A 23,007-nucleotide genomic window follows, 5' to 3' on the forward strand; every position below is an offset into this window, starting at 1 on the left:
CTTTCGGTTGAATGTCAAATGCAGTTAAGACTTGTCGAATTAACTCGTGACAATGTATCACATTGTAAGTTCTTTAATTTCAATATATACATGCATAGAACGCATACATTTCAAATCAATGTGTCGTATAAGAATAATAGCCGTAAGTCATCAATACAGCGTTTCTAAATATATCGCTTTTTGAGTGAATGCAAAGCGTGCTGTTGCCTTCTGACGTTACGTTACTGCTTCATTCATTCAGTGCAAGGACACGAGTGCCCGGTCAGTGTAGGGGTACACAGTTTGTTATTTGACAATGGAAGCCGGCTTTGTTGTTGGTCTCCTGCTTTGGTAAAACAGGACTTTCAGTTTGAGAACAAAACCTTCTGTGTGTTACCTGGGTGAATAACAGTTGAAAAGCTGATTACATTTAAATCGAGGCATATAGCGATATTTTGTGTTGTTATATGGAATGTTTGAGGTTTATTTTGCGTAACCGGGAAAGATCACAAATTTAGCGACCGTCTAAGGTGGTAAGTCTAAAATTCAGGTCGATACGGCTTAGCTACTAGGAGCCCAATACCCGCTTACTACGCGTATCCGCGCGAAAAAGAGTTGTATAATGTATGCAAGAGATTTGAGTTCTCCAATTATATTCATTCACAAATGGAAACATGATATTAATATCGTGTTAAATGCAATAATTTCGAACGGTGCTATTATAGAAAAGAATCAATAAACAATGATCGTATTGTACGTGTCGCGGAGGAGATTGTTTATGAATGAATAAAATAGTCCACTTTCTGCAGCGTCTTCGTGAAGTAGTATTTTTGCCATTCATAATATGAGGCTACTAATAGATGCGCCTGTCGATAAACAAAGGATAGTCCACGGGCGATAACAACGCAATAGGTTACGCTCTCACATACACCTCAATGACGTAGTACAGGCCGTAAATTGAGGCTATTAATAGATTCGGGAAAAAGTTAACGCTTATTTATATTCTCAATTTATAAAACGTTGAACATCAGTTCAACAATAACTTCAGCGATACGATAGACAAAAACAAAAACATGTTTCATAATCGCTAAACCCGAATATAACAAAAAAATAATAATACGAATGACCTGTTTCGTAACCTCGTTCATGCTGGAAAACGTTCTTTGGTTATCAACAGATAGTGGCGATCTTTTGTATTTACGGGTGCTAGCAACGCATTAGTAGAAGGTTAGTAGAAGGTTTAGCTTGTTTATATTCACATGAGTTCATCAATTACTACAGGCATACTATAGGCAACCTCGTAAATGCTTTATAATCGCTAAAACCGAAAACAACTAAATATATTATATTAAATATATTTATAACAATAAATATCTTTTAAAAATGTAGTCGGCATATACGCTCACTTTGAAATAAAGTTTGCAATTTACTTTTCTAAATAAATAAATACAATTAAACAAAAGTTAAACTATTGTGTTGTGTTTTTCACTTGTAAGTTGCATATTCACCGCATGAAATGTGTGTTAGCATTGTCAAACCACACATTAGTGTGAGTAGATAAAAAATATACTACGGGAGTGCACTTCATATGTGTCCTCATATGCCTTGTTATGAGTATCTTTCTTCACTATCGAAATATATCGTATGTTGATATTTGATTTAAACGCATTTTTTCTTTCGACACATTTAAATCACACGTCAATAGCGCCGTCATGCGAAAATGGGTCTTATGCGTTTCGGCAAGCATTTCTTTAACCCAACATGTGTTTTTGCGCAGTCAGGCCATAGGCGATGCTGTTCGCTATAAAATCACTCAATATGTTATGTTTCTCCTTACCAGAAGGAGAGATAGCTAAGTGGGCTATTTATATGATGGGCGCATATGGAATAAGACCCATTTTCGCACGACGAGGGTCATTACAAATCTCATTGCGAATTGAAAATGCCATATTTAAGAACAATGCGTTTTGATACAAAATTGAATTCAAAATAGCAAACTTGTTAATAATGGCAGCCTATTCACACATTAAGGAATGATTTCCAGACGTGCTGACCAAGTACGGCAAAAATTATGGTATGATAATTAAACGATTTTCTCTTATCGTGACACGATACTATTTCGCTTATGATTGTTTTCTCATCTTGGAGGCGAAAGTGAAATTCTGCGAGATGGATTGTAACGCGTAATTGTAACAGGGCCAAATTCAGAGGTTGTATCTCGAATCAGCTTATTAAATATTCGAAAATATTCATGCGCGTCTGTTGGCGTTATGTAAAACTCACTAAGATGAAAACTGAGTAAAACAGCTATGCCTAAAAGCGCATTAGTGCTCTATACCTATGTTTATGTCAGCGTTGTTGACACCGTGTGAACTGCTCGGGAAACAAGTAAAGCATACACAGCAATGTTTATATACTTTTATTCCTCCATATACAAGATACGAAGATTATTGTATATTTTGAATTTGTATATGGTGTCAAAAATCAAATGTTTTGTACACGGAACTTTCCTTATGAATTTATATTCTTGGTGAGATAGTTATTTGATATTAGAAAAATATTCCTTTAATATGGTGGTGACTGCAAACTTTCTTTATATTAAGTTCTCATTACCATTTTCATCATTCTTTCTATGCTTTCAGAACGTCCAAAAGCATGTTGTTTTTATTTTGTCTAAGTTATTTCTATGAAATAATAAGGATGATAAAAAGTGCACACAAAACTCGACCCGTGCGCTATGACACACACTTTGTAAAGTTGAATGGCGTGTGTTCATTTCAAACTTGCGATTGATTTTGAAAAATGAATTGCGTGTTAAATTATGAAATAGCGAACATCTTCAGTGCCTTCAGCGCTTTGATTATATTACTACGCAAGGTTCGATTCAGTTCTTTCAATATGTTTTGTCTATTATTTTGAACAATTTTAAATGCTTGTTTTGATCACCAAAGATGGAATTGCCACGTAAACCTTTCTACAACTCATCGAATAAATTCATGGTACTTACATAATATTTTCTATCCAGACAAGCCCCTCAACAGAAAATGTTTTGTGTAATTCATTTAACACGTGTAACAAAAAAAAAGCTGATGAAGAGGCTTAAAATGAAGGCATTTGAAGTGACACATTGCCTGATCGACTTTTTTATGTAAAATACAGATTAAGGCATTTATTTCCAGCTTAATTTCATTTTCGTTGATTTTCAATTCTCAATGAATTCGTCCATGAGTAAAACAAATTCGCCCTCATGACGAATAATTAACAGCGATTGGTTTATGCATTCCATAGATTTATAAAAATCAAAAGATAAACATTTACAGGCATGTGTAGAAATTAAAAGTTTCATAATTTTAAGCATATTGACGAAAAATAAATCTGTAAAACCAGGACAAAGTCAAGGTCACTTCAGGCGACTTTAACTTTACACAAAGGGAATAATCAATTATTTGTAAAACTGGGGTCGGCACAATAAACAACGCGCATATATGCATAAGTAAACATAATGTGATTCATAATGTTTGTTAGTTAAGTGAGTTTTTATAGAATTAGTCATATGAGTAGTGTTCTGAGAAAACTTAGCATAATGCATGTGCGTAAAGTGTCGTCTCAGATTAGCCTGTGCAGTCCGCGCAGGCTAAGCAGGGACGACACTTTCCGCTTTTATGACATTTTTCGTTTGAATGGAGTATCTTCTTAGCAAAAATCCAATTTATGCGGAAAGTGTCGTCCTTGATTAGCCTGTGCGGACTGCACAGGCTAATCTGGGACGACACTTTACGCACATGTACTATGACCAGTTTTCTCAGGACACGACTCATTATTACTCACATCGCTATTTAATTATTATCTTTACTTTTGTATCGGATTTATTCAATATAAGCTCGAATTCAATAAAATGCTTAATATAAAGTTGTTAACGGATTAAAGTAAGGTCATTTCAAATGCCATGCAATTTCTTTTACTAACTGATCGAGTGTCTTGTTAACAATTTCAATGCAAATAGAAGTCTGTTATTGATCTTGATTTAAAAAGATCGATACGAGCTCGTACATGTTTAGATAGGGTTTTTTCCTTTATACCAAGTAGATATCGGATATTCCATGGTTCATGAATCTATTACACTGTTGGGTTATTTTAATCGTTGACTTAAATCTCACCTGATTGCGACCGTACGGGGGATACTAAAAATACATGTCGGTATCACTGGAGGGCTTATTTTATTGCATTTTAAGAGGCGTAACTGCACTGTTTGCTCGTTGGTTTAACAATTGGATGGCAATGTCATTTACACATTGATTTCATTTGCAAAAATTGCACGACACAGCGGTAATTCGTTGACAAGTGGAGTTTAAAATATTGTGGAGTTGAAATCATGGTAAGTTAAGCTTGTGTTGAAATTTGGTCTTTGTATTATTTAGAGTTATGATGATTTTCCAATACATTTTTTTCGCAAAAGATTGTATTGATTATTTTTAATATGTTGTTAATCGCTCATGGGCTATTGGCTACGGACAGTCAAAAGGAGGCACAGCTAAAAGCCACAGGTATTAACCATTTGCATGCTGGGAAATTTGTCGTCTGCTAAAATGTCGTCTGCTGAATTTCAAAAATTAGCATTTTCTTCGATTTTTTTTCAAAGAATACTATCAGAATAGCAAACAGTATGGATCCAGATGAGACGCCACGTTCTGTGGCGTCTCATCTGGAATCCAAACTGTTTGCAAAGGCCTTCAAAATCCGGTTCCCGCACTGAAAGAGTTAATTTCATGATATGTTTATATTTAAATTCAATTCAAACGCGTACAACAAGCCAATGTTCGAGCATCAGATTTTACAATTTTGCAAACGAAAAGCAATTACTGAAAAATGAATGTTCATCTTAAACTGTTATTACTTATAATCCGAGTATTTAAATAATAAGAAACAGTGTTGAACTGCTTATAGAATATCAGTTATACAAATATATTAAAATAATTTGATCAGTGATTGTGTTTTGCATAAAAGTGTTTTCATGTATTTAAACCACTTTACAATTTTCCCTAAACATAGTTATTTTACCCGAATGTAATCCAGAAACTTTGCGATAAAAATGTTCCAAACTCGTTATCATTTTTATCGATTTCAAAACAAAGTTATTTTTTTATTTTGATCAGTAATACGCTCATAAAGTCGATTGGTCCAACTTTGAAGATCTTGTTTGTTTTTTAGTACTATTTGAAGACAATGTATGAGTTGCAATGAAGTAAATTGTCATGCTTGTTAAGTTTAGTTGGTCACATATAGATAATCAATACGATTCGCTTTTGACCTGTTACAGAAGTCGATATCTATGTTTACATTCGTCGATTTTTAAAGAGGTTGGTGGCTATATGGCATAAGCAAACATTCAGACTAATTTATTGAAAGTTAATTAAGAGCCAAATGTGGTATTTCTTGTTTAATTTCGTTGTGGCCCAAATTCTCGAAGTTTTTGACCGTTTGCATTTTTTCAGAACATTAATTATTAAAATATAATTAATATGTGTGTATATTTGGACGGTTTACCCTGAAAGACAGATTGGATTTCCTCACAAAATATCATAGCAAAAAGGGCATGGTGTTATAAAGTCATAAAATGACATATTTTCGGTTCTATCATACTTATTCCCGATCTATTAACTCATAGAAAGCTTAGTTTATGTTAATAAAAACATATTTATGCTTTTTTAAATTTTGTTCGACGAATTGATGATTGACGTATCCTATGTGTTGGTTGTGTAAATCTATAATGGTTATATTAAGTTCATCTGTTAAAATATGCATAACGTGATATTATTTAGGTATTTTACCATACAAATATGATTTCTGAATATCGTCGGTATCCATTATAGCTGTTTGTTTAATTACGAAGAATTAAGTTACCAACACGTTTTGAATCACAAAGATCTGAAATAAAATACTCCTTCGATTGAATTCAATTCCTGTGAACTTTGTTCAATCGTAAAACGAAATCTGTCTTTGTCGCAATGTGAATGTCAACATTCTAGAACACCCATAGGATTCCACCCTGAAAAAAAAACACCGTCAGGTCCTTCGCCTAAGGTGAGACCAATCTTCGCTTGAGTGAGGAATTTGAACTTCTTCAACCGAGCTTATAGGATTGTATTACATTAGGCACATTCCTTGAAACGAGAAGAGGTCAGAATATGTGTGTGGTGAAAAATGTAACTGCACACTCCTTTTTGTATTTTTAATCTCTTATGAAATGCAAAAACCAATCAAACAGTGAGACCTCTTCCGGATTTTGAATGCATGATGTTTACATGTTTATCAACATTTTGAATTATATCTACTACAACGACTCAAGTGCTTCCATGACAGTAGCTACTGACCTTGCATCCTCCCACAAACATATCGTCTCGTAATTGTTCTAATACCAGACAGTAGCTACTGACCTTGCATCCTCCCACAAACATATCGTCTCGTAATTGTTCTAATACCAGACAGTAGCTACTGACCTTGCATCCTCCCACAAACATATCGTCTCGTAATTGTTCTAATACACGACAGTAGCTACTGACCTTGCATCCTCCCACAAACATATCGTCTCGTAATTGTTCTAATACACGACAGTAGCTACTGACCTTGCATCCTCCCACAAACATATCGTCTCGTAATTGTTCTAATACCATTAGCGATAAAACAAATTAAACTCAAGAAAATGTCAAAGAAACCCCTTGAACTAATTTTATATATTGTTTCAAAAAGTCATGCTGACTTAGTTCTACATATGGTTCCTTTGAATCACATATATTTATAATTTCGTTTCCTTTACATTGCTAATTATTTTGTCGTGGATAACGTAATACATATTTTGATTGTTTCTGTAATTTAGACGTGTATTCTAATAACACAATGTTAATAATGCGAACATATACCTAACCTCCCTGCAGAATGTCGACTAGTATTTCAAATGAATAATGCCACTTACAATATTTTGCATTTTTGCATAAGAATAACATTTTGATGTGATTATCCGCCCATGCGACTTTTGTTTAACAGGACTTATGTTTAACATTTATACCTCGATGAACCGAGATGGTCAATATTTAACGCATGCATTTTCTCTTTAGTTTAAAACTTAAAAATAGATTGATATCTTTATTGCCTCTCCAGTTAACATGTACATGTATTATTTGTTCATACGTTTAACAGCGCTTATCGTGTACTTGAAATATGATGCATTCTTTATGTTCAGGCCCTATTTAATGCTTATGAACAGGAGATTTTACAAAAGAGGAAGTTACAAATCTGTTTTGAAAATTTAGATAAGATACTTTAGTTACAAAACAGATCACTTTAAAGTCGAGACAAAAAGTGAAGGTTGATGGTATTGAAAAAAATGTAAAATTCAAATATGTACGTACTGTATCTATGTCAGTTGATATGGCAATTTCATTGGTAAAATGCTGATGCTAACTGGTCTATTACTTTGATTTCGATAATAAAGGTATCATAACATGTGTTTTGTGAAGTGAAAGAAACACCCGCTGTAGCAGCGGTTTGCAATTGTTTCCACCAAACAAATCAATGTGAAAATCGAATGTTTGGGGTATTTCGTTTCTCACAATTCTAAAAGTTGTATAATATAGGAAATTCTGGAATATTAATCGTTAAAAACTGACATTTGTCATAAAGATCCTTTCATTCGTTCTGCCATACATATACCGTTAAATAATCAATCAAATTCTATGATAACCCAGACTGGTTTATTCTTACTTTCATTTCAGACATCGCCGAAGGATGAAAAGTGTACGTATGCACTTTTCTTGCCTGTTCATAATGTATTCATTGACAGACAGAACTGCATGTAAGCCTTTACTACTGACTAACTGATAACACCTTCTGGTTTGAAAATGACGTTTTATAAACGAATCTGTGACAACGCCTACTTCGTGGCATTTTCACCATAAATTGTGCAGTTATTTCGTCATTTATGGTACAGGCATTTTCCCAGAATTCTACCTGACGCACATGTTTAAACGATTACTACAACGCGTAGTAAACCGAAAGGAGAAGTTATCATTCTTTACATACATGCTGATATTACATTAAGAACTTTTGTATGCATTTAGTACCATCCATTATAAGATTCTTGCAGTAATCATAGAGATTTATGTTTGGTTTTTGTGTTTTATTTATAACCGGTCAACAAAAAGCACGTTCGTGTTGCACTTATCCCATACAATATAGTAAATAAAATGGTCTTAATATTGGTGCTGTGTCCTAACTGAGTCATTTAATAATTGTAGTGATCCGGGAGCTTTTTGAAGCATTTGACAACGATAACAGTGGCTCGATATCTATAAGGGAGCTGAAGAAGGGCCTGAGATGCATCGGCTCGAACCCCTCCAGGCAGGAAATCAGGGAGATAATGAACGAGATGGGCGTGAAAAAAGGTAACATGTCTACAGAGTTGTTTTTGTGATCATACTGAAATAGATCAGGATATTTTTGGAATAAAAAGGATCACAAGTGAGGTCATTATTTTGATTTCCATGTGTGATCATTTATGTGTACTGGTATTTCATGTACCATGTTTACCCGTTCAATGTTTACTTGACATTTGTATGCACATGGGCTCTTTGGGAACATTGTTAACTTTTAGTGATTGGTAGATTGATATACTACTTTCGGTTTCAGTTCAAACAAATGTCGTCCAGTCTTCACAAACTCAATGAAAAAAACATTTTTCCGATAATCAAACGAATACATTGCGGAATTTTTCAGTTATAACCATAATGATTGATCAACCAGTCCATTGCATTTAAGCTTAATTTGTCCGTCAAGGAAATGTTGGTAATGTTGTAGCGTCTGTCGTTCTTGCATGTTTGCGGTTTGAGTGTGAAAACACAAACAAGACTGTTACATCAAATACACGACCCTATACGACAATTGTAACATTGTCGTTCTTTCGTGTTGGTGGGTTTGAAGGGCAACAACAAAACGACACATCGGAACGACAAACAAGCGACAAAAGACGAGTTAATTCATGATTTTTTTCGTATTGTTTCTTATATTGTCTGTCTTGAGTGCTGTGATAACGTCCATTAAAAACATCAACAGCCGAAACGATATGGCCGAAATCAGCAACAATAGTTAAGATAAGTAAAGAAGAGATGAAATCATAGTTTGGATATGTTACAGGTCAATCAATAAACTACCAGCAGTTCAGCAATTGCATGGCAAAATACTGCACCGATCATCCGCAGACTGACAAGAAAACTGTCGAGAACGATCTTCGGAAGTCCTTTGATATGTTCGATAAAGACAAGAGTGGTTTCGTGGAAAAAGAGGAATTAAGGAAAGTTCTCACGGGATTAGGCGAGAAGCTGACTCCACAGGAAGTTGATGAAATGTTCAAGGTCGCTGATAAAAATGGAGACGGAAGAATAAATAAAGAGGGTAAACAATATTTTGAACCGCTCGTACAATTTATTATGCCGTCTATCAATTGTGAACCGTTTTGTCGACCTCATATAAACATTAAATAGCATTATCAATACATTTTGATGGTCAAAGTCGGGTGTGCAAGAGGATGGGGGTACCAGGCCTCTTAAGACACATTCACTCTTCGTATCTCTTGTTTTCGACTGTTTTCAGTGAAAAAAGTGTTAATCTGATTAAATATGATTTTTATCATTCAATTTAAACAATATATCCATAATCCCGACACTCCCCGAATCGTATGTCGTAATATGTATGTATAGAGTCGTCACTACCATGCCATACATTTCTGAGTTAAAAAAATATGCATAGTTTTGGCCATTTTTACGATATATACTGAATATTTCAAACGCAAGCTTGTATAACATAATGAACAACACGTTCAAGTTTTACCGCTGGTACATTTAAAAGTATGAGCATTACGCCATACTCGCTTGTTTCTATAGACAGGCTGACAGACAGAAAACTAGACTGACACATTGAGAGACGAACAAACAGACGCATAGATACATGTAGACAGTCGGATCAAACACACATGTTTGTTTTCGTGGTTGTTGTATTTTGTCATTTGATCGTTTTTTTTATGCAGAAAGCATTTATGTTTTGTTAATACTTTTTAATAGTCAAACATTTTTTCTCGCTCTTTCCAGAATTCGTGCGATTATTCACGCAAGACATTGTGCAACGGTAGCGGGGAGTCTACATCCGGCTCAGGGAACACTGTTATCTTCTCTTGGAAACGGATCTTCTATTGAGCATGCGCATTTAAAAATATAAACTTCCGCTAGAACCTGTACGACATTTTATGTATATTTTACACATATTTCACGCATGTGTAATCATGGACATAATATCCCAATATACGAATCCAGCATATTAGTAAACCTAGACAGATTATACAGTTTTCACATTGAAGTGATATGCCTTAATGATCTGGGCATATGTTTACTACAGGATAAATACCACTGTATCATAGCATTACCCTGTTGCTTCGCATTCATATTTTTCGCATTTGCCACAAATTATTGACAATGAAGCATATTTGCACGTAATCTTAAATGTATACACTATTGGAAAGAACAATACGTTTTGTCCTGCCTCTGTTGCAAACATTGACCTAATAAAGCAGGGTCGAATAAATTGTCCTATCTCTGGTCAACAGGAAGTAGTGTATTCCTACGCACGCTGTGATACATAGCTGAGTGTAACCTTTCCAATACACAAGGGTGTAGTATTTTACCAATATCGCCTGCTATCGAAATTGTAGACCAAGAGAAAAATATCACATTCTCGATTCGTTTTTATTTCATCTCATATTTTCAATACAAAAGTATTAAAAGGAACAGTTTAAAGTGGATCTATTTTTTACGTGACACAATCGGTAGTTATTCGGTCGTCTGGACTGTTGTGTACATGTAGGAGGCTCGACAAGAATAATACTATTGTTATGTCAATTTATCATTTGTCTTTGATAAAATGTGTCAACGGCATGAAGCAGGATAAATCGAATACATGGTTGGTGCCGAGATGGAGAAAGTTTATCCGGTTCGGCGCGAAAAAGAAAAATAGGGCTCGCTAAAGCTCGCCCTATTTTTTTCTAAGCCTCACCGGATAAACTTTCGCCATCTCGGCACCAACCATGTATTCTCTATATATCACTCAAACACCTTAAGTATGTTTTACATTTATTTAAGTTAAGTATATAACATTTATTTCATGCGTCAACATATTCAATCAGTTGTGTATCAAACCGATTACAATTTGTACGGGTGCATTTTAAATAATGTGAAGCCAAGATATTGATATTCCAACGCACAATAATCAAAATGTTATTTGCATATTAATGTATATATGTATAAAATATGTATATATTATCTTGCATGCAATTGTTTTGTAATGATGTAAGTTGTATAATGAGATGTGACATAAACTTGAAATATTGTAGCATAAAACTAGATATAAATCCTTCATTCAAAATAAATCTTTAACTTATTGTGTGTGTGAACTTACACCATAGAAATGTTTCACAAATAGCCATTTATTTGACAGTGATATTACGCATACAATATGTGTTCGTAAATGGGAAGTATTAAACTCAATATATTCAAAACCATAACGAGAGAAACTAAATTCAATACATCGAGGAGATTTCGGAATGTCATATGATATTCTCATAGACTGGATTGCGTTGCAAAGCATAATAATCAAAGGGCTGAAGGTACTGAATTTGTGCGCTGTTGTATAATCTTAGTCGCAACTCAGTTTTCAAAATTATGTTAGAGTTTTTTTATAGCGCAAGTTTGAAATGACCACAACCCATTCAAATTTATTAAGAGTGTGTCTAAAAACACAGGTCGAGATGTGGTGTGTTTTTTTCCAAATCATTGATACAGCTAATCAGTGTGCACAGGCTAATCTTTTTTGACTTGCATTAAGCTCCGTTTTCCCTGAAAGCAGCCAATATGTACACATTTCAATGATAAACACTAGACTGGCCAATGTTGTCTTACATGCTGTTATATACACACTATGTACTGTACCAGTGAGAACAGGCAGATGCGGTGGTTAGAGAAGACGCTTTTAGCATTCGTCTGCTTAATTTTACTGCAGTTATCCACACAGGCAGTCACGGGTTACGGTTCCTAGCGTAGCTAATCCCATACTGATTTGCAAAATTGCGTCTGCATTATGTGTGAGCTAACGCTCACAAATACAAATACACTAGATATCGCGCGTTACATAAACGTGTTAATCTGTCGAAATTCTCGTTGCTCGCACTTCGGTACCCAGGTATGATCAACTTCGTCATCCAAATCGATAGTTATTGCATGCTTTGTAATTACTAAATCCTTGTTGGATTTAAAAGCCAACATTCCATTTCCCCGTAATCAGCTGCTATAGCATAGAGACAGCAAAACTGTTCTATTTAAAACCGAAGGCCTTAAGTCGGAGCAATTTCGCTTGGCAAACTAACGTGTATTGCGTTGATCGGATGGAGACATTTAGTTCTCAAAATGACTCCTTAGATAAATGCCATCTGTAAGTAAAATATACATGGTGTGACTGCTGTGGACGGAGGCCAAATTTAACTGTTAAAAGCTTGTCATTAATGTGTGTAATGCGACTTTTTATGTCTGGCATGAATCAGAACACACCACGTTTTAAAGTGTGTGTTCATATTTAGGATTTTTATGTTTACAATGTTTACAATTGTGCTAGAAATAAATCAGTCCTGAGGAGATGCTGCATTTGTTTGTACGTTATAAAACACGTGCTTTTCATACAGAGGAAAAAGGTATCAAGCCAACTTTTCTTTTTATTTGGAATGTCCATTATCATCGAAGAATATTGTATAGTTGATTTTTATATGTGTAAGTGTGCGAACAAAAACTGCAGCAATCATTTTTGAGAGTGAAAGAAATATGATTTTATCAATGAATGTGTAACCAATGCGAAGAACACGAACTTGCATAATTTTAAACTCGTACTAAATATATCTACAGAGTAGCATTAATAACAACAAACCACGTGTTTTAACTGTGTGTTCATATTTGTATTGTGTTATTTTTTTATTGATTGCACTAATCAGGCCTTACATAGTATTTGGTCGCGTGACATTTATTAATGAAACATGCAATTTTCTCATGGGGCTCAAATATTTGTTCTTAGCATATGGGAGAAATGTGTTAGCTACGCCTATTACTTTTTGCAGAATAACCTATGGTCTGTTTCATTCTTTGTTCATATGTCAGTTTGAGCATGCCGTATTAGAATCGTATATATATATAAATTATGTATATGAGATTAGCACTGAATTTTTGTAACACGAATAGTTTCATTTTTGTGCATAGGTAACACATCGCTTACATGTACCTTATTATAAATCTTTTCCGGAAAAAAGTCAGCTGTGAAATGTAATGAGTTTAATTTATACTGCTCATAACATGGTGGAAAACAATGAAAACGAAGGATTTCCGAAAGAGATCACATCTTAAAATTATATAATGGATGCCATCTTTTTATTTTATTTTTATAATTGTAAATACACGTGTGCACACATATAAAAAGACATCAGTATATACAGTGTACCCAGCAATCGCGTCGGTCGTACTCAAAGGGAGATGAACTCAATTTACAAGGATTATGAGCATGTCATAAACAAAGCGATGATGTTTCGTAGAGGTGTTACACTTCGACTCTTATATAGATAACTTAAGTCTTTGTGCGATGAGTGCGTCATTTTGAAGGGTACGAATTCCTATCACTAGGAAACTTTGTCCGTTGTAACAAAAGAGGAATAACTCCAGTTTCAATGGCCAAGTGTGATTCGATTCCGTGGGAGATAACTCCAGTTAATAAAAGCTGGAAATGATGAGGTCGACTGGTTCATGCTAGTAACTTCGATGCCTCTACGAAAGGAAAATGCAAAGTATTTAGCAATGCATTCAGTTATGTATTCGGACAAGGAACTGCAATGGAATGATAACGACAATAACAATGTTGAATGCCTTGCTAAGAAACATGTGTAATAGCATGCAAGATCCAACTTTTTGCATCATGACATAAGGAACGGTTGCACAATCAAAGGTTCGTAATTATTATGTTATGGTATACTTTTATAAGAGTCACTGAAAGATTTCATCTGCTATGCAGCTTTAGTCGCAACATATCACTAATTTGATCATTGGTAAACGTTTTGTGTAGAAAACAAGCAACCGTATTTATAGCAAAACCCCTTTTCTCGCAAAAACAGATGTAGTCATCGATGTTAATTCTCAATAATGAATATCGCTTAATAAAATCGTGATTTTAAACGAAAATGTTTCAAGGCGAAGGGTAAAAAACGGTCAAAATTATTGTTCACAACAACCCAAACTGATAACGTGTCCTTTTTAAAAGAATGAATATAAGAAATGTAAAATTAACCTGCAACAGCAGGGCCGGAAATTAATTTAACTGCACATGTAAGACCATTTAAAAGTTTCAAATAAAGTCACTCAAATACAAAAGGGCATTACAACAAGCCAAACATATAACTTCGTTTTGAACAATTTGGTTCGTATTACATGCATCGAAAACCTTCGCCTCTTTTAGGCTTCCTCAAGTTCGTTTCCTTCAAAGAAACATGTTTTCTAATATAAAAAAAACACTCTTACCCATAACGCTCAGCGTTCCGCTCCGGTCAGTGTCAAGTTGGTCAAAGAGTTCGTCCACTTCCTGGTCAGTAAGTTGCTCGCCCATACTGGTTAAGAATCGCTTGAGCTCCTTTCGATCAAATGTTCCGTTTCCGTCACGATCGAATATCCTGAGAAAAATGGAAACATATAAATTTCGGTACTGATCAATGTATGAAAATCGACTGTCCTTTGTATCGCAATGATTTTGGTATTTGTACAACGAACAGATGTGAATATATTTAAAAGAAGAGAGACAAACACAAACCTAGTTCAATCTCACAATTATTCACAGTTATAATATTGCAGTCTTTTTTTAAACTTTCCCAACATATATGCGTCAAATTAAATCGTTACTTATGTTATTATACTTGATTTTGTTATTAATGTTGTTGTATTCCTTGTGGAAGTAGTTCTTATTGTTTCTGATGCTGCTGTTGCATAATTAATTCAAGCTGAACAAGCAATTGAAGAACGATAAGTCTACAGAACGTGACAATACATCGGCAGAAACGATGAAAGCGCAAGATATGGAATACATCGCGGGCTGTTCCGGATCCAACAACCGAGGAATAATGCTGTTGTCGATCAGATCAGATCGCAACACTGCGCATTATGTTGGGAATAAAATCAGGTGTGTAATAAGATCATGTAAGTCAACTTCATCGACTTTTAGAAGGCGTTCACCAACGTTGACCGGCAGCTCCTCTGGAGCCTACTGAGGCAATTTGGATGGCCAGAAAAGATCACTGACACCATCCGGTAAACGTATAAAAATTTACCTGCAAAAGCGTTCATGTCAGAGAGAAGACAGTCGACGACTTAGAAGTGAGAACCGGAGTGAGACAATTGTGCTTATTCTCACCTTTCTTGATCTTGCTGGCCATAGACTGGGTCATGAAGACCTTGATGGAGCGGCAGCGAAACGGGGTGCAGTGGACACTCTGGAAACAGTTGGATGAACTTGACTTTGTCGACGACCTGACTCTTATATCACACCCAACAATAGATGCAGCGAAGATCAATATGTTAGCGAAATTTTGGACCTCTCCATTAACAGGGAGAAGAGCATGGTTTTCAATACAAACGCATCAATCCACACGCAAATCACCCTCCTGGAGGAGGTTGAAAGCTTAATCCTATCTCGGCAGCAATCTTGACAACCATGGTGTAACGGATGCAGACGTCAGAACCCGCATCGGTTAAGCACGAGCCGTCTTTCATCAGCTGAAGAACATCTGGGGATCCAGCGCGATTTGCATCGCCACCAAGATGCTTTTCAAAATCATTAAAGCCAATGTACCGCAGAGACATGGAGAACTAACTTCATTACTATACCGAAAATCTAGGCTGGTTTTCATCATCCCCTGCCTTAGGAAGATCATCAAGATCAGATTACCAAACGATCACCAACGTACAATAATGGGAAAGAAAAAAGGCAGCAGCCCGCTGAAGAAGACGTCCCCCAAAGACGTTTGCGATGTATACGCCGCATCCTTCGCAAGCCTGCATCCTATAAGACAAGGCAATCCTTCATTTGGAACCCCCAATGGAAGAGGAGCAGAGGGCAGCTTAGAAATACCTGTGGTCGAGACCTTGATTCAGATGCTTAGAAGACGGGCAAGACGTGGCGGCAGCGGAAAATCTCGCCGCCCAGAACCGGGGCGCCTGAAGGAAGGTGATCGGCGGCAAACGTCCCTGACGGGCCCACAGGCGAAGATGAGATAAGCTCTTATAAACATTTGTGGATTTATTTGAAGACTTTATGTTACTTAGTGTTAGTTTTTTTTGTTTGCTTCTTTTCGCGCTTTATTCTATTTTTAATCGGATATTTTTTATTTATTTAACATTTTAAATTTTCGTTTGTCAAATTCAGCATCATCACTAGCGTTTTAAATGACACCATGCAAATTATCGACTATATCAACTATTAGTGCTTAAGTTTTTTGCAAAAAATGTTTTCATACAACCATGTTACCTTACCGGAACGCTTCCAAGAGGTCAAACTCTGGATTTTGGTTGCTCAGAAGTTCCTCCTCCATGATCTGCTCAAAAGTTTCGAGGCTGACCTTTCCTGAAAATGGAAATATCGTATTTTGTAATCATCCCTAACATTTGGTGGAATTGCAATGTAAAATATAGAGAAACATTTTTGGTTAAAGGGATATTATGTGCATCTAGCAGTTTATAGGTGTCTATCGCAACCGTTGTTTATTGTTGATGTTTTCACTTCATATACACTTATATTTGTTAATGCAGCATCAACATACTAATGTAATATCCCGGAAAGAGAAAAATAATGCATTTGAATATCAACCGTATTTTCGTTTGAAAACTGATCATGCATGTACGATGTGAACCTATATTTAGTTTAAGTGCAGATTCGTTCATACGGCACAAAGACACTATTTTGTTTTGCGGATCAGTTCGGCTTAGAGGACTGGGTGAGTCACGTAAGAATATCGAATATAAAATATATTTTTATAAACAACTGGTAGCAAGATGAGTTGCAGATAATTGGTCAGTAACAACATGTTAACTAACTCTTTTGACCTGTTAATTCTTTTCATCTCAATTAAACTGTGAATAATGCCCATAATATCACTTTAATAGGAACATCACAAAGTAAAACTTTATATTTGCTAAACAAATGTAAACTATTTTTTATTATGGTTCTTGATAAATTGCAATGTATGTTATTATCAAAATATGTATGTAGACAACCCAACCTCTATTAGAATATGTAAATTGACATATTACCACAATCCTTTTGAGGTAACATCATCACCGTAATTTTATAATTACAAATGTCATCATCATCATCATCATAATTATGTTATCATAACCACAATCTTTGCATTAAAATATGTCGCTAAACAAGTTAACACACTATCGCACATACTTTCTTTGATGTTGTATTTCTTAGCGAGTTCCTTCACGTCTGACACAGTAGGGTTTAAACCAAGGAGCTGTAGCCCCTTACGAAGTTCCTTGGTCGTTAAAACGCCGGATCTGCCAGCGTCTATCATAGCGTAGATGGACTTAATATCTGTGGAAAAACGAGCAACTCATTTTTAACTCAAATATTAGTTTGGACTTTAATTGTAAACTGTGGTTGACTTTTACAAAGAAGAGAACATGGACAAACTTATGAAGTGTATGTCAGTAGCAACATGTATTAAGAAACGTAGATACATGTACTTAAGGTATCTAGTTGACGTGTTGTGGATTTCGTATTGTCCAACAATATTTACCTTGTACTTCTTTAATTCCATAAGGTTCATACATTGTTGGCAATTACTACTGTATATCATTTTGCTCGTTAGACCATATAATTGTCGTTGCATACCAAGTGCAACTTGAAAAATAGTATAATGTAAAATGCTTGCTTTCTGTCAAGTGTTTAATTATAAAACATGCACTTGAATGGCAATTTATTAACGGTTCGTATCTTAATGCCGTACAAATGCCCTTAATATGCAGAGTATTTGCATCGAGATTTCAACGTGAGAGGGCTGTTTATGCTTCGAATGTCTTCATCGTATACAAATGTTTAACATTCAGATATATGACTTACTGGCTTTCTGATCGGGTGTGAGTCCCCCAGTAGTTTGCACAATCGCTTCCTCTTCCTCATTGTCGTCAAATAGACCTGACTCTTCCTCGTTCATTACGACCTACACGGAGAACGTATATTTGTCATAATCATGATCATTATCATCGTACAAATCAAGAACATTAAAGTCGTTATTATCATACTCTTCTTGCTTATCGTCCTTCTCCCGATCATAATCATCAGCAGCAGAAGCAACACCTTCAACAACATCATCTTTGTAGTCTTCACCCTCTTAAATATACTCAGGTATCATCAGTATCATTACAAACCAATACAATTATCAAACTATCAGAAGAAGTAACTAGTTGTAGTATTAGTAGTAGTAGTAGTAGTAGTCGTCGTAGTAGTAGCAGTAGTAGTAGTAGTAGTAGTAGTAGTAGTAGTAATAGTAGTAGTAGTAGTAGTAGTAGTAGTAGTAATAGTAGTAGTAGTAGTAGTAGTAGTAGTAGTAGTAGTAGTAGTAGTAGTAGTAGTAGTAGTAGTAGTAGAAGGAGTAGTAGTAATAGTAGTAGTAGTAGTAGTAATAGTAGTAGTAGTAGTAGTAGTTGTTGTTGTTGTTGTTGTTGTTGTAGTAGTAGTAGTAGTAGTAGTAGTAGTAGTAGTAGTAGTAGTAGTAGTAGTAGTAGTAGTAGTAGGAGTAGTGGTAGTCGTCGTCGTAGCAGTAGTAGTCGTAGTAGACGTCGTCGTAGTAGTAGTAGTAGTAGTAGTAGTCGTAGTATTAGTAGTAGTAGTAGTATTAGTAGTAATCATAGTAGAAGTAGTAGAAGTAGTGTAGTAGTAGTAGTAGTGTAGTAGTAGTGTAGTAGTATTAGTAGTATGTAGTAGTAGTAGTAGTAGTAGTCGTAGTAGTCGTAGTAGTAGAGTGTGTAGTAGTTGTTGTTTTGATTGTTTAGTCGTAGTAGGTTGCAGCAGCAGCAACAGCAGCAGCAGCAGTAGAAGTAGTTTAAGGCAACAGCGCTTTTTTATTTATATAGCCGACTGCGCTGTATTGGCACCGTAAAATCCTAATGAACTTCGTTACAAATGTGCTTAAGTACTAAATTCATACCTTATGTTAACTTCAACCTAACGTATTTCAAGTTTTGTCTTACTGTGATGATCGATGGCGCTAAACAAAAAATCTGGCAATTCCTCTTCAAATTGTATTTTGCGCACTACTGCACCTTCGGTACTCAATAAACACGTGTTCGGTTTGACTTAAAGGTCTTTAAAAATGCACAGTATAATTCGTATCATTCAACACTTTTCACAAATATACAATTTCAAGTCATGCTGATCCTATAGAAAACGTAAACATAATCGGCTAATTAAACCGCTGATACTTTCAAGCGTTCAATCCGTTTATTAACCATAACATGGTCGACTACTTTGCGAAAATAAGCAACTTACCCTGGTTTCATTGTATTAGCCATGTGTCGGATTAATGAACGTATTGTTCCGTTGCAGTATTCACAATAGCACAGTTGTGATACTTGAAGTAACTTATTCAATGATTGTAGAAATTAAAATTTTGCTTTTTTTATCAAAATTTCAAAAAAATAAAAGTTAACTGTACGTAAGAGAGTGAAATAATAACCCTAATATTGTAGACTTGTACAGAAAAGATATTTCGTTTATGAGCAATCATCATTCAACTGATTACATTATACAGCATTACAAAAGCGATACGATTGAATAATTTGGATCGTTCCTGTGTTGTTGTTTTTTTTCATTTCATTTTTTGAAAATATGTTAATTGCTTACAAACAGTATAAAATGCATTACCGAATTCCGATAATGCAGTATTACTGTAATTGAAACAAATAACTGATATCATACTTGGTTTTCTTAAAACAATAAGAATGATTGCTTAATTAAAAATGTAATTTTTATGGTGAGAAAAAACAAAAAGACCGGGCCCTGGCCTACCCCATTCATCCCCCTCACCCCAGAGTGAGGGTATGCCCTGGCGCGAGTCCAATTCATCCCCCTTACTTCAGTGTGAGGGTATGCCTGGCCTACCACATTCATCCCCCTCACCCCAGTGTGAGGATATGGCCATGGTCTACCACATTCATCCCCCTCACTCTAGAGTGAGGGTATGGCCCTAGCCTACCACATTCAACCCCTCACCCCAGTGTGAGGTTATGCCTTGGCCTACCACATTCATCCCCCTCACCCCAGTGTGAGGGTATATCCCTGGCGCTGGCTCAATTAATACCCCTCACCCTAGTGTGAGGGTTTTCCCTGGCGTGAGCCCCATTCACTCCATCACCCCAGTGTGAGGGTATGTCCTGGCGCTGACCCTTTTTATCCCCCTTACCTCAGTGTGAGGGTATGGCCCTGGCCTACCCCATTCATCCCTCTCACCCCAGTATGAGGGTATGCCCTGGCGCTTGCCCCATTCATTACCCCTTACCCCAGTGTGAGGGTATTGCCCTGGCCTACCACATTCACCCCCCTCACCCCAGTGTGAGGGTATGCCCTGGCGCTGACCCATTTCATCCCCCTTACCCAAGTGTGGGGGTATGGCCCTGGCCAACCACATTCATCCCCCTCACCCCAGTGTGAGGGTATGCCCTGGCGCTTGCCCCATTCATTTCCCTCACCCCAGTGTGAGGGTATGCCCTGGCGCGAGCCCCATTCATTACCATCACCCCAGTGTTAGGGTATGTCCTGGCGCTGACCCCATCCATTCCCCCCTCATCCTAGTGTGAGGGTATGCCCTGGCGCTGGCCCCATTCAACCCCCCCTTACCCCAGTGTGAGGGTACGCCCTGAGTAAACGTGCGGAATTCACGTTTGAATTTACGACTTTCTGAAGTAATAGCACATGTGTGGGCTCTATACATAACATTTGTAGGTTGCTAAACATTCAAAGGGTAAAATTCAGAAGTAGGAGTAACAATTTCTCTTTGTGCGATTACAGGGTACTGGAGAGATGATTGTCACACTCGAACGGTTCGAGAGTCTTAATAGGTGAGCTATGTTTTATGTGTTATCTAGTCTACAACTAGTATTATTCTTAAATAGCTCTCAGAACAATAAGATTAATACATTATACTCTTTTAAGTTATTTACTTATTCAAGAATGTTTATAATATGTCGCTCAAGGAAAGGAAACGTGAGATCTAGAAATGCTTATTAAAACTATTTCTTGTTTAACATTAGTGCACATTCAGTACAAACTAGACAAAGGTTTTTTCGTTTTAAAAGGTACTAAGACATCTACTGTATACTTGTGTATGTACCTTGTTAACCTTTAACATACATCCGTATATGATAAATTGTAGTAGTACTTCCAGCGGATCATTTGTACATGCTGACTATTTTGACGGTGCAAAGATAATTTTTGTCCAGTTATCAGTAAAAACTAAGAACAAACGGGCTGGTTTATTTCACGATTATGTAGAGGGCTGCACAATAATATAAAATCTTAATGATAATCGTTAGTTGTGTAATTATAGTTTGACCTCGCCATGCGTCTTTAAACGGACTACTTAACATAAGGAATGCATTATTTTTAGTATTTTCAATAACCACAATTTCCGCAAGACGCGTTTTAGCACATTCTACTGTTCATCATCATCAGCCTCATCAGCATCAGCATCAGCATTATTATCATCATCATTATCATCATCATCATCATCGTCATCAACAATCTCTTCGCCAGTTGGTCCGTTGGGGGGGGGGGGGAATGAGGGACGACGATACAGAAATCCTCCTCCAGTTAGATCTGTTGTGTACGGAATACCGTTGGGGCCATCGTGGTTGTATCTTGAGAAATGCTTTTTAATAAAAGCTTAAAGCTTTATTTCCATTGACACATGAGTCAGAGCCATGAAACTTGCCATAGTTGTTCTCAATCATCTGGGGGTGCTTCGCATTCAACACCCATAATCCTAGGGGCTAAGGCCAATGTCACACATTGAGGTCACAGGTCACAAATTTGATGAATTATTCATTATTCAGTCATTCCTTTACTGTGCATCACGGGCTTCTGTAATGAATGTCCACAATTGTTCTCCATTATCTAGCTGAGTGTCAAATATAAGATCCAGGTTGCTAGGGTCATGGTCAAAGTCACGCACAAAAGTCAAAATCACACATTTTGAGTAATTATGCCTTATTTGGTAAGGATTCTACCAAACTAAATTGGATTCTCAAAATGTCCTGATGTAATTGTTTTTAATTATCAGACAGTGCAAGACCTATGTGTTTTTGACCAAAGTCAAGGTCACACATCAAAAGTCACACCTTTGTAGAAAAATTTATTATATAGCAATTATTTAACTATGAATCAGTGGTTTCTGTAATAACCTTCCATAATTCTTCTCCATCTTCGTCCTTGCTGTGTTTCATATGTAAGATTCATGTCTAGGGTTAAGGACAATGTTCATATCTAGGTTTAAGGTCAACGTCACATATTATTATTCATGTAAGGTCAAACGATTTACTTCATTCTTTCTTCACTTAAACCTTTTCTTTAAGTTCTACACCCACACAAAATCAAAATTTGCGGGCCCCGGATATCAATTCAACGAATTTGCTTGTTAGTTTGGAAGATAAGTAAAGTAAATAATTTGTTTGGAGGATAAGTAAGTGAATAATTTTTTGGGAGGATAAGTAAAGTGAATAATTAGTTTGGAGGATAAGTAAAGTGAATAATTAGTTTGGCGGCTAAGTAAAGTGAATTATTAGTTTGGATGATAAGTAAAGTGAATAATTAGTTTGGAGGATTAGTAAGGTGGGATTATTTATATAATTTAAAGTA

General features: G+C 36.0%; 2 protein-coding genes across 3 annotated transcripts; one reads left to right on the forward strand and one right to left on the reverse strand.

The window, feature by feature from the left end:
• The first annotated feature begins 4,053 nt into the window (after positions 1–4,053).
• LOC127875456 (neo-calmodulin-like) lies at positions 4,054–11,458 on the forward strand. 2 transcript variants are annotated; one of them, XM_052420517.1, is made up of 5 exons: positions 4,054–4,354; positions 7,749–7,828; positions 8,271–8,417; positions 9,166–9,423; positions 10,116–11,458. In XM_052420517.1, exons 2-5 carry the CDS (start codon positions 7,762–7,764, stop codon positions 10,154–10,156), a joined length of 513 nt encoding a protein of 170 aa, XP_052276477.1. In that variant the 5' UTR covers positions 4,054–4,354; positions 7,749–7,761; the 3' UTR covers positions 10,157–11,458. The 2 variants fall into 2 exon arrangements, with proteins under 2 accessions (XP_052276477.1, XP_052276478.1); XM_052420518.1 differs by having other exon boundaries at positions 4,061–4,354; positions 7,749–7,770.
• A 2,116-nt stretch (positions 11,459–13,574) lies between these two features.
• LOC127872435 (uncharacterized) lies at positions 13,575–20,734 on the reverse strand. The gene is made up of 6 exons (XM_052415766.1): positions 20,558–20,734; positions 18,217–18,316; positions 17,542–17,688; positions 16,623–16,713; positions 14,622–14,770; positions 13,575–13,874 (listed from the first exon to the last, which is right to left on the reverse strand). The coding sequence occupies exons 1-6, from the start codon at positions 20,732–20,734 to the stop codon at positions 13,852–13,854; spliced, it is 687 nt and encodes a 228-aa protein (XP_052271726.1). The 3' UTR covers positions 13,575–13,851.
• Between the last annotated feature and the right edge of the window lie 2,273 nt (positions 20,735–23,007).

The sequence above is a fragment of the Dreissena polymorpha genome, chromosome 3 (genome assembly GCF_020536995.1).
Source record: "Dreissena polymorpha isolate Duluth1 chromosome 3, UMN_Dpol_1.0, whole genome shotgun sequence".
NCBI lineage: Eukaryota > Metazoa > Mollusca > Bivalvia > Myida > Dreissenidae > Dreissena > Dreissena polymorpha.